The sequence below is a fragment of the Garra rufa genome, chromosome 1, assembly GCF_049309525.1.
Source record: "Garra rufa chromosome 1, GarRuf1.0, whole genome shotgun sequence".
Lineage (NCBI taxonomy): Eukaryota > Metazoa > Chordata > Actinopteri > Cypriniformes > Cyprinidae > Garra > Garra rufa.
The window spans coordinates 12,792,320-12,805,584 of record NC_133361.1 but is presented as its reverse complement, the minus strand read 5'-3'; the positions used below and the strand labels follow the sequence as shown (position 1 = coordinate 12,805,584).

Genomic DNA, 13,265 nt, shown 5'->3' with positions numbered 1-13,265 from the left:
CGTCGTCGTGGTGGTCTACTCGAGTACCTGGTAGACTGGGAGGGTTATGGACCAGAGGAGAGGTCATGGGTCCCAAGAGACGACATCCTAGATCCCACGCTCACTGAGGAGTTCCACGCTAGTCATCCTGAGTTCCCTGCACCCCGAGGACGAGGTAGACCACCACGGCGCAAGAGACTTCGGCCCTCGGGAGCGGGCCCTGGGGAGGGGGGTAGTGTCACGGATTGGTCAGGTTCTGCACCCACAATCACTCCCAGATCACCGTCACCTGAGTATTGATTAAAGGAGAACTCCGGTGTGATTTTGACCTAAAGTGTATTGAATCATGATACCGAGTGTAAACGTACCTTGCATATTTCATCTCGGTTTGTGTCCAGCTGTCCGAAATCTGGGGTCAGTTAGCCGATGCTCACAACAGGCTGTCTATGAGAGTGAACAGGGCATCGGAAAAGCCATGTAAATAAATCACTGTTTTACGCCATTTACGAGGCACAAAGTAGCTCCACACTTCATCGGTAGACTTCCAAGGGCCCTGACATTTAAAACGAGACATTGAGAACTCAGAAAAAGCACCGGTAGTTTATTAACAAGAAGATTTATACAGACATCTTCCACCAGGAACAGAGCAGTCGCCGCCATCTTAAATGTAGTCATGATAGGTCGAGTGTCGAGCACGAAGGAAACTACAGCCTTATACGTTGATAACCTGATAAATTCATTGGTGCTCGACACTCGATTTGTCGTGACTAAGTTCAGGATGGCGGCTACCAAATTTTCTCTACCAGGTACTGTCTGTATAAATCTTCTTGTAAATAAACTACCGGTGCTTTTTCTAAGTTCTCAATGCCTCGTTTTAAATGTCAGGGCCCTAGGAAGTCTACCGATGAAGTGTGGAGCTACTTTGTGCCTCGTAAATGGCGTAAAACAGTGATTTATTTACATGGCTTTTCCGATGCCCTGTTCACTCTCATAGACAGCCTGTTGTGAGCATCGGCTAACTGACCCCAGATTTCGGACAGCTGGACACAAACCGAGATGAAATATGCAAGGTACGTTCACACTCGGTATCATGATTCAATACACTTTAGGTCAATATCACACCGGAGTTCTCCTTTAATGAACACCTGCACGCAATCATCACCAGCACATAAAGCCACTCTCCACACACCACTCATTGTCCGGGCTCGTTCTAGCGAAAGCGGACTGCTAGTGCTTCTCTACGAGTCTCACCATCTAAATACTTACCCTACTGTACTTACCTGAACTCTGTCTCGTTCCAGTTCCAGTCTTCTGTGTCTTCTCAGTTCCAGTCGTCAGTGGTGGGTGGCCATAAGCTGACTTCCACGTCAGCGGAGGTTGGTGGACTCACGGACTCTCAAGTATACCTCCTTCGATCGTTCTTGGAATCCTCCCGTCTCGCCTCCTACAAGGAAAAGGATCTGTTATTCCCATCAAGTTCCAAACCGGCTCTGAAACCTTCCTACTATCACGTACTCACCATCACAGGATCTCCGTTCACCTCCGGCACTGCTGCTAATATTAATAAACACCTCTTGTATCATTCTTACCTTGTTGTCCCGTCTGCTTCATAACAATAGTGTCATTAGAAAGTTTAATACATTTTATTTTAATCTTTATTTTATACATATAGCTTAATATACATTTGTATTTATTTGATATTTTTTCATTTCAAGGTTTGGATATTTATGAGCACTAATTCTAACAGAAAATAGATACTGATACTGTTAAACATTATATTGTGTTAACTGTTCAAATAAATCTTCACTGTGAAGCAACACTTAGGCTACTGTATTTGCACTGAATTGGAAATGACGTCATTTTAATATAGTCAGTCGTGAACTAAAGTGGGCCGGTCTAAGGCTTGAAACTCCAGGGCTGAAAAGGAGTCCCACTCCGGCCCTGCAACTAAGACTGGTTCTAGGTGGCATTTGACAGCTGGACGCCCCAAAAAAGTAGTTCTGTTTCAGAGCATGACTACAGCACATATACAGGAAAAAGGGGGAAAAGGGCTGTCAGGGTTCGCCAATAATTGTCAGAATCTGTGGCAATGAATTACTCTCAATCTTAAAAAGTTGCTAATATTTGTATAGTGTGTGTGGAGGGGGTGTATCTAATCTGTTGATCCTGAATGTTTAATAATGGTTAATTAGTTTTAGAAAATAAAAAAGAACAAGAATAAAAAGAAAAATGGAAAAATGCATGTTGTTTGACACAAAAATATATATTATTTTTATTCCAAAGGATTTTCTTTGTCTATAATTTTAATATTACTTGTTCACCTGGATGAAAAAGCCCCTCAACCCCTAAAACTGACCCGCGCTGATATATTCATTTTATATATCCTCTGCACCTCATCATTTTATATGCAATACACATTTATTTAGAAATATTAAAAAAAAAAATAATAATAATAGGTTTGGTGCCATTTTGGGGAAAAAAAGGTTAATTAGTAGATGTCACAGTTATGTCTGTTTATTGGCTTGGTTTCTCCCATTGTCTCCTCCCGTCTACTGTCTGTCTACTTTGGTTTAGCCCCCATTACTGTGATTCCTTGCACATGCCTGTGATTATCTAGCATCCTTTATAAGTTTGTCTGTATCTTGAGTTCATTGTCAGTCTTAAATGTTGTTATGACGTGTGTGCAGGGGCGCCGCTCGCAATTTTGGGCCCTATGACAAAATATGAGGTTGGGCCCCCCCTACCACACAAAAGCAGATCTCTGGGGGCCCCTAAAAGGCATGGGCCCTTAGAATTGTCCTAACTTACCCCCCCTTAGCAGCGCCCCTGCGTGTGTGGATGTTCTCTGTGTTTCTGCCTGTTCAATCCGAAGATTATATTAAATATATTGTTTGTTTGTATCTCGTCTCGTTCCCTCCAGCACCAAACCATAACAGTAGATTAGTTAATGCTAAATTATTTTTGAATTATAGACTAGTACTGCAGGTGATAAAGCCATATTTAAAATAACAATAGCAACAACACAGAAAAAAAAAGTAATTTCATGCCTCCTTTTTAAGTTTTAATAGCAATTGTGAATTGTATTGTGAATATTGATTATGTGTACCATGGCATTTTATCTGTTTAATAAATAAAGCATTGTTTGGCCAGTCAGCTTGTTATCGTTAGTAATCATTAACGATTAGTTTTAATTAGTAATTTTTAGTAGTATATTTATTTATTTTGTACATTATTTTATTTAAGTTGTAAATTGTGTGTACAACAATTCGTGTCTTATACGCTTGTGTATCCCATTTGGGTATTGTATTAAAATTAGACATGAGTCATGGCTGTGGGGCATGGTTTTCGTGTAGGGGGTGTGGTTTGTGCTTAAGTGGTTTGGGAAAAGAAATCACATGCAGATGCAGGTGACCTCACTTCCTCGTCACTTCATTTTGGGAGAAAAGGAAGAAATGACACATTTTATTTGCACTTTTTATTAATGATGGGAAAATGAAGCTTTTCGCAGCACTGAGGCTTTCTCCTCAACTGTATCATAAAAAGGTTCATTACTCAAAGTTTTTCAACACGTTGCACACTAATGAGATCTTGTGGTCAAAGGTGGAAAAATTTGCTTTTGTGTCAGATGTCCACATGATTTTTGGACAGATTCATAAAATAAATCAACTTGTGCTACGAAAACCATAAGAAATAAAAATAAATAAAAATGTAATTTTACTTACACAAGGTATAAATGAATTAATCTGTAATAAACTTATAAAAAAGAAAAAAGAGACTAAAATACAATTTTCATTGACTAAAACTAGACGAAAATAGTCATGGATAATTTTGACTAAAATAAGACTAAAATGCTCAGACTTCTAGTCGACTAAAATTGACTAGGCTAAAAAGAGTATGAACGTGACTAAAACTAATAAAAACTAAAGCGACAGCTTCACACAAAGACTAGACTAAAATTAAAACCAGCTGCCAAAAACAACACTACATGCAACCCCAGAGAACTGTAGATATGTACAAACATATCTGAAAGCATTTTTAGGAAGTGTTCTGGGTTACATATTTTACCGATTTATGCCATCCTACCACGGCTATTTTTGGCCAGGGACATGATGTTGCCGTCGGACCAATGTTTGCTGGGGATGAAAGATGAAAACAGGAAGATCCAGACCTACAGGAGTAACAATTACTGACTATTGATCGCTAAGATCCTCAGAGAGGAAGAACAACAGAAGAATGGCAGTAGTGTGTGAGTGAAGGTGGTTGTGAATGTGTGTAGATGTGTGTTAGTTACAGGATCAGAGAATGACACCGTTCCTCTGTCATAATCCAGATTCACTCTCACACGATCAAGATCCTGATTAACACGAAAACCAGAACTTGGAGACCATCCGTACCACACACACCAGACACCAGTCTTAAAGAAATCCAATCCCATCCTCTGGTTTGATGCTGTAGTTACTCCAAGAGTCCAGACTGAACTCTGTTTAAGCTCCACATCCCAGCAGTGTGTTCCTGAGTTAAAACCCTCTGAACCCAGAACACAGGGATAACAGTCAAATCTCTCTGGATTATCAGGAACAGGTTGTTTGTTTCTGCTGACTCTCACACTGGTCAGATCATCAGACAGGAGGAGATATGGATCTGCAGTGTTTGGATCCAGAATGACAGGAGCTGATGAGACACAATCAACAGATGCTGTTATTCTGATGTTCATATAATGATCAAGAGTGAACCAAACACAGATGATTATGAATTATGACACTCGTCCTAATCCGTATGTATTTTACGTAAAATGTGTTTCTACAAAACACTGGTTTTGGATAAGCCAGCTCAGTCATTTCTTTCTTTCTTTTTTATTATTCAAGATAATACACAAGCATCTCAAGGCACAATTGTCAATCAAATTATTACAAAATAAAGAAAATGGGGGAAATAATTAAATAAAACATACACAAATAAGTGGGTATATTAAATACCCACATTCCTATGAACATATAATCACAATAATATAAACATACAAATAATCATCTAAACAAGCAGGGGGAAAAAAGGGATGAGGAACAACAGACAAACAAAGAAAAATTAAAAAACACATTTTATCCAAAACCTGCATCCTTAATGTATTCCAGAAATGGGCTCCAAGATTTTATAAAATGATATGGTTTCATTCGAACTCCAAATTTATTCTTTTCAAGTTTAAGGGTGATAGGTTGGAGGAGATGGTTGCTTCCAATTAATAAGCATAAGCCGCCTAGCCAACTGTGTGCAAAATGCAATATTATCCATTTCTAAAGCTGTCAGTTTCACATTTTCCGCAAGAACCCCAAATAGAGCAGTCAAAGGGTTGGGGTCTATTGCTGTAATAAAAATTTCCAAAAAACACTTAAATTCTCCCCCAAAACATCAATAACTTAGAACAAACCCAAAAAGAATGAAACAGAGAGGCTGGTTCCACAACACAATGTGGACAAGTGGGGACCAGTCAATACGATGCACCACCTTAAATTGAATAAGCCTATGTCTAGAGCTAACTGAAAAAGAATGTATCCTTTTTAAGAAAGCATCAGAAATTTCATTTTCTAAGATGGTATTTAAATCCTTCTCCCAAAAAGCTTTTAATGTCGACATGCTCGATGGGGTTTGTTTGTTATTTATTAAACTATAAATCTTTTATATGGCACCCCTAATACATCTATGCTGATATAAAATATTCTCCAACATACCACTAGGAGGAGCTGAGGGGAAATCCGAAAAGTGTTTACGAGCAAAGCTCCGAGCTTGAAAATACCTAAATACATGTGAATTTATAAATAAATTTATAAATAAATAAATACATAAATAATAAATAAATAAATAATTGTGAATAGATAATAAATGTGAATAAATAAATAAATAACAAAAAATAAATAAATAAATGTGAATAGTTCAGATATAATTATTTTACTTGAGACATGGAGTCGTTTAGACTCCAAAACTTACACCCCTTCAAACTACAGAGAGCTCTGTATACCCTCAATCAAACAGCCTAATGTTAAAAACGGAAGAGATTCAGGAGGAATTATAGTTTGGTTTAAAGACCATCTGTGGCATTATATTCAGCCTATGAAGAAGGGAAAAACACATATTTGGATAAAACTTAAGAAAGAGATATTGTGTCTAGATGACGATCTGTACCTGTGTGCCACATATATCCCCCCATATGAGTCACCTTATTATAACGAAGACATCTTCTCAACCCTGCAATCAGAGATCAATTACTTTCAATCAATAGGTTCAGTTTTATTAATGGGAGATCTGAATGCCAGAACAGGGAAGGAAGTGGACTACATCAGCTCAGATGGAGACAAATATATAAATGTTCACTTAATCATCAACACAAACTCTTTACTAAAACACGCCAGAATCATGATAACATAATTAACAGACATGGAAAACAAGTCCTGCAGCTCTGCAAAAGCCTGGGCCTATATATAGTTAATGGCAGAATAAAAGGTGACTCCCTGGGTCGATTTACATACTGCTCATATTTAGGCAGCAGCACAGTAGACTACGCCATCACAGATATAGACCAAAGTAAAATCAATTATTTCACTGTGATGCCACAGCTGCCATTATCAGACCACAGTCACATAGTCCTCAGTCTCAACAGGTCAGTGAATCATCTGCCCTCTTTAGAACAGAAAGTTAAACTATATCCAGTCCCCCCAAAATGTATATGGAGCAAAAACAGTCCTGCCCAGTATGAAGCTGCGCTCCACAGCACCCAAGTTGACAACATGATAGACTTATTTCTCCTGACAACATTTCGTGAAGAGAAGTATCAGCTTAGCAACTGAACAATTAACTAAAATCTTTTCTACAGTGGTCAGAAAAGCCCTTAGAAAAAGAAAAAAAAAAAGATGTAAAAAAGAAATAGCTAAAGATGCTTGGTTCGATAAAGAATGCCAAAAACTAAGAAAAGAATTGCGATCTTTATCAAATAAAAAACACAGAGACCCAGCAAACCAACAAATACGAGCCACATATCAACAAACCCTCAAAATATACAAGTCACTGCTAATACAGAAGAAAACTGATCACATAAAAATAAGAATAAACAAAATTGAGGAGGCAATCAATCAAAATTCTTTTTGGGACCTATGGAAAAATTTTGAAAAATCCAAAGAGGCCAAACACCTTCCCATCTAGTTTAGTTTAGTTTAGTTTAGTTTATTTATATAGCACAATAAAACAACGGTCGTTGACCATTGTGCTTTACAACAGCAATAAAAAAGAATAATATAAAACAAAGACAATAAAAAAAACATAAATAAAACAAAAAAACAGATAACAGATAAATAGAATGAGATAGCACAAGAAGTAGTATATACAGAGGAAAGAAATACAACAAAGACAAGCTCAAGATGACTCACATATTATAAACTTTTTCTAAAAGGTGAGTTTTAAGTTTTGTTTTAAAAAGAGATTCTGTAGTAATCATCCTGATAGATAAGGGGAGGCTATTCCACAGTTTGGGGCCGACTATGGAAAAAGCCCGGTCTCCCTTTCGTTTTAGCCTAGATCTGGGAACCTTTAACAGTTTCTGATTTGATGACCTTAAACATCTTGCAGCTATGTTAACAGTCACAAGTTCAGATAGGTAAAAAGGTGCCAGATCATTTAAAGCCTTAAAAACAAAAAGTAAAATCTTAAACTCTATTCTAAGATGAACTGGCAACCAGTGCAGAGAGAGTAGGACGGGAGTGATGTGCTCGAATTTACGTGTGCCAGTGAGAAGTCTTGCAGCTGCATTTTGGACTAATTGCAAACGGTTCATATAGGAATGACCCATGCCTATATAAATTGAGTTACAATAGTCCAAACGAGAGAAAATAAATGCATGAATTACTCTCTCAAGCTCAGCAAAGGTTAAAAAACTTTTAACTTTGGCCAGAAGTCTCAAATGAAAAAAACACGATTTAACAACTACATTTACCTGCTTATCAAGTAACAAGGCAGAGTCAAAAACAAAACCTAGGTTTTTAACATATGGTTTTACATAAGCAGCTAAGCTACCCAACACTTGACTTAAACTGCCAGAGAAAGATAACGGTCCAAACACAATTGCCTCAGTTTTACTCTCATTTAAGTGCAAGAAATTTTTGGACATCCAAGCCTTAATGTCAGACAGACAGGCAGTTAAAGCACACAGACCAGCATTATCATTTTGCTTAATGGGCACATATATTTGAGTGTCGTCTGCATAAAAATGAAAAAGTACTCTATGTTTTCTTAAAATTGAGCCCAAAGGCAGCATATATAAAGAAAACAAAATAGGGGCAAGAATAGATCCTTGGGGAACCCCGCACGTCAGATGTGCTTTGGAGGAAGAACATCCATTAACACTAACAGAAAAGGTTCTATTATTCAAATAAGATTTGAACCAATTCAGTGCATGACCTTTAATACCCGCACAGCATTCAAGGCGAGAAATAAGAATGTCATGATCGACCGTATCAAAGGCGGCACTCAAATCCAACAGTAAAAGTATTACAGAATTTCCTGAATCAACAGATAATAAAATATCGTTTGACACTCTTAAAAGAGCAGATTCTGTACTGTGACGTCTCCTAAAACCAGACTGAAAAGATTCAAAAACTCCATTAGACTCTAAAAAATTCAATAATTGAACACAAACTACCTTCTCAAGAATTTTCGAGATAAAAGGCAAGTTCGAAATTGGCCTAAAATTTGAAAAAACGGTCACATCAAGGTTAGATTTTTTCAACAGTGGTTTAACGGTAGCATGCTTCAAATAATCTGGAACAGATCCTACGGAAATACTCTTATTTATTATTTCTAAGATAAAGGGCCCAACAGTGTCAAAAACCTGAATAAGGCGGTGTGCAGGAATTACGTCAGTTCCAGATGTGGTTAGGTTCAACTTCATAACCAGTTCATTAAGAGAGTATAAAGAGATGGTTTCAAAGGCATTAAAAAACGAAGTACAAACCGGAAAAGAGGAAGGATCATAGTTTATGGGTACGATATGCTGTCTAATTTCATGTATCTTGTTTGTAAAATACCTTAAAAAGCATTCACAAGCAGTATCTGGGTCATCGAAATGCAGATCAGGAGAAGGATTTATAACAGAGTTAATTTTGGAGAACAAAATCTTAGGTCTTTGACAGTTTCTAGATATAACGTCAGAGAAATACTTTGATTTTGCGTCTTTCACAGCTCTTTGATAGTTAATGAATCACGTAAAATCTCCAATGACACATGCAACTTATCTTTTTTCCATTTACGTTCTGCACGCCGACATACTTGTCTTAGAGCCCGAGTTTCAGTGTTTAACCATGGATCTGCCTTAGGTTTAAACTGCTTACTCCTAAATGGAGCAATAGAATCTAAAATTTCAGTACACGTAGAATTGAACATAGTAAGCTGCTGTTCAACATCTAAATTATTTGATGGACAGTCAAGAGAACCCAGCTTACATGCCTCATCAAAATGGGAAGCAAAATCCTCACAAAAGGTGGAGCTAAACAAACGCGAAGAAAGAATAGGCTTCTTGGTTGTAACAGCCAAATTTAACATAGAACAGGTAAACATCACAGGGTTATGATCTGAGAAACTTATATCCCCAATTTCAAGATCATGAATAGTGATACCATGTAACAGGACAAGATCAAGAGTATGGCCAAGTGCGTGAGTAGGCCCTGTAACCATTTGGACTAAGTCAAGTGAATCAATGAGACTTAAACTCTTTAGCAAGCGGATTTGTATCACAGCATACATGAATATTAAAATCACCAACAATCAAAAGTCTGTCAAACTGAGAAACAATGCTACTTAAAAAATCGGCAAACTCATAGATGAAGTCTTTGTTTGTCTTTGGAGGACGATATACAATAGCAATCAATAAGTTTCGGTCCCTTTTCAGTTGAAATAACAGTACCTCAAAACTGGAGAAAGACTCAGATTGTACAGTCCGACAGGTGAAGCAGCTTTTGAAAACACATGCTAAGCCTCCACCCTTCCCAGTTGATCTTGGGCGGTTTAAAAATGTACAGTTTGAAGGTACAAGTTCAGAAAAAGGACTCACATCCTCAGCTGATAACCAAGTCTCGGTCACAAATAAAAAATCTAGATTGTTTGTTGTAAAAAAATCATGTAAAATAAATGTCTTATTCACAACCGATCTAGCGTTTATCAGAGCCATCTTAATTTGCACTGACTCACCAGTCGGCTGAGTTGCCCGATTTAGAGAACGAAGATTCCTGTGATTTATTCCTCCTCGACGAAAGCGGACCAAAGATGACCAAGGCCTCGGAGGGACTTGAAGAACCCTCGGAATCACAGGCCGAACATATTGCTGACGAGGCTCCAGTAGTCTCCGCGACGCGAAACGACCGCCGACGGGTTCAAAGTCCGGGAAAGCCACGAAGGGACATCGTGCAGGCAAACGCATTAGGTGTAGTTTTGTCCTAACTGCAATTCCTCCTCGTTTTCCTCTTCGTCTGCGGCGTTTTCTCCGGGAAAAATCCCATGGCGTACGACGTAAACAGGTAGGAATGGATGCCAGTACAGGTGGAGGTGGTCGATTAAAATCATCTACCTCTGGAACGGTGTTTGATAAAAATTCCGCTGCACTTCTTAAGTTAAGAAGCTGTTGCCGGTCGTACACTATAAGTGTATACGCAGTTTGAGTCAAAAAAGAGCTTAGACAAACAATAAACAGCACAGTAAACACAGAGCGCAGACGGCCAGCCACACACATCGGCGCCATCATTCTCAGGAAAAAAAAAAAAAAAAATCTATGACCCAAAAATCTGGACGCAACATTTTGGAAAACTCTATTCACTAAACAAACCAACCCCCACCCAAAAACATCTGACCTCCCAACTAAATAACCTGGAATACACGATTAAAGACAGGCTAAATCATTTAGACAAGTCCATAGAATTAACTGAGCTGACAGCGAAGATGAAATCCCTAAAAATGAAGAAATCAAGTGGCTTGGATGGAATATCTAACAAGATGCTGAAACACAGCAGCCCCAAACTGACAGTTGCTGTACTAAAATTATTTAACCTTTTATTAAAATCTGGACGCTTTCCTGAGATCTGGAAAGAGAACCTGATTACCCCAATTTTTAAACAAGGAGAGAAGTATGACCCAAATAATTATAGAGACATCACAGTGAGCAGTAACCTCAGAAAACTATTCTGTTCGATCATTAATGACAGATTAATTCAGTTTATCCAAGAACACAAAATTTTAAACAATTGTGACCCTGGACCACAAAACCAGTCTTAAGTCGCTGGGGTATATTTGTAGCAATAGCCAGAAATACATTGCATGGGTCAAAATTTTTGATTTTTCTTTTATACCAAAAATCATTAAGAAATTAAGTAAAATTCATGTTCCATGAAGATTTTTTGTCAAATCCCTACTGTAAACATATCAAAATGTAATTTTTGATTTGTAATATGCATTGTTAAGAACCTAATTTGGACAAATTTAAAGGTGATTTTCTCAGTCTTTTTGATTTTTTTGCATCCTCAGATTTCTGATTTCAAATAGATGTATCTCAGCCAAATATTGTCCTATCCTAACAAACCATACATCAATAGAAAGCTTATTTATTGAGCTTTCATATGATGTATACATCTCAGTTTTGTCAAATTTAACCTTATGACTGGTTTTGTGGTCCAGGGTCACAATTGCCAAATTGGATTCATGCCTAAACAGAGAACTTCAAATCACATTTACACACTTCACACACTTATACAAAAATATGTTTATCAAACAAAACAAGGAAAAATATTTGGCTGCTTCATTGATTTTAAAAAAGCCTTCGATTCGGTATGGCATAATGGACTTTTTCTAAAACTAATTCAAAGCGGAATAGGAGGGAAGACATATGACATCATAAAAGACATATACAACGGAAACAAATGTTGTGTCAAAATCTGTGACAAAACGGACTGATTATTTCAGTCAGACCAAAGGAGTCCGTCAAGGCTGCAACCTGAGCCCGACTCTATTTAATATATACATTAATGAATTGGCATCAAAACTTGATAAGTCCTCTAATCCTGGCCTGACCCTAGAGGGCAAAGAAATCAAATGCCTCCTGTATGCTGATGATCTTCTGCTCTTGTCACCTCATGAAGAGGGGCTACACAAAAGCCTCTCATTTTTAGAAAATTACAGTAGAGACTGGACCTTACCAATAAACATGGAGAAATTATGATCTTTCAGAAAAAAAAGCCTCGCCTTACTGACAAAAAGTATAGTTTTACAATCGGGGGAACACTTCTCAATCATGCCACATGTTATAATTATTTGGGTCTCACAATCTCAGCTTCTGGTAAATTGGATCTGACAATAAAACATCTGACTGATAAGGCATGTAGGGCTTATTACACAATTAGAAAATCCCTAATCAAATTCAACCCACCCATTAAATTGTGGCTGAAAATCTTTGACAGCATCATCAAACCCATTCTTCTATATGGCTGTGAAATCTGGGGCCCCAAATTTAAACTAAACTATGAATCTTGGGATAAAAGCCCCTCGAGTTCTGCAAGAACATCCTGGGACTCCACAGAAACGCCCCTAATCTTGGCTGCAGGGCAGAATTGGGCAGATTTCCCCTTCTAGCAGAAATCCAGAAGAGAACAGCGAAGTTCTGGTTCCATTTGTCTGACACACTAACATACACTCTTAAAAAGGATGTGTTAAAAACAACACAGCCTGTGTTGTTTCTTAACACACCTTTGTGTCTAGTTAAGGACAACACATTTTGTGTTAGTTTTAACTCAACCAGTGTGTTATTCCAGCTAACACAGAAAATGTGTTGTTTTTTTCTACACACTATTGTGTTATAAATACACAATTTGTGTCAAGTATGTGTTATTTTTTAACAAATGTTGCATGCAATAAAGACACTGCAAACAAATGTATAGTTTAAACACCATTTATTAAACCTGCTATTAACAATTACATGAAAACTCAAAAAGGTTAAAAAAAGAGGTAAACAATCACAATACAGTCGTTTCAACATTTTAATTGTTCCTTGAGTGAAAAGTTGTTAATGATTTATAAAGTTTGTACTTTAAATAATAAAAAAATGTGGTATTTGACAACCTCTTAAGTATTAATCGTTTTATTTACATATTTTCATCAGCATACAAGTGATGGTGAGGGTCGTGAGATGAAGTCTCTCGTTTGTCTCCTGTCAGTAACTGCCACAAGCGCTTCAGGAGTGTCTTCCATTCAAAGCTGCAAGAGTAAAA

At 37.5% G+C, this 13,265-nt stretch overlaps 2 protein-coding genes across 2 annotated transcripts in view; both read right to left on the bottom strand.

Annotated features, from left to right (window-relative positions):
- The window catches only part of LOC141284469 (GTPase IMAP family member 4-like), a 480,107-nt gene that overhangs the window by 116,352 nt on the left and 350,490 nt on the right, over positions 1-13,265 (bottom strand). The gene's annotated exons all lie outside the window — the stretch shown is intronic.
- The window catches only part of LOC141330875 (E3 ubiquitin-protein ligase TRIM35-like), a 28,815-nt gene continuing 19,006 nt past the window's right edge, over positions 3,457-13,265 (bottom strand). The window contains exon 6 of the mRNA XM_073835660.1: positions 3,457-4,650. Coding sequence (XP_073691761.1) covers positions 4,163-4,650 — 488 coding nt within the window. The 3' untranslated portion in view covers positions 3,457-4,162. The remainder of the gene's footprint in view (positions 4,651-13,265) is intronic.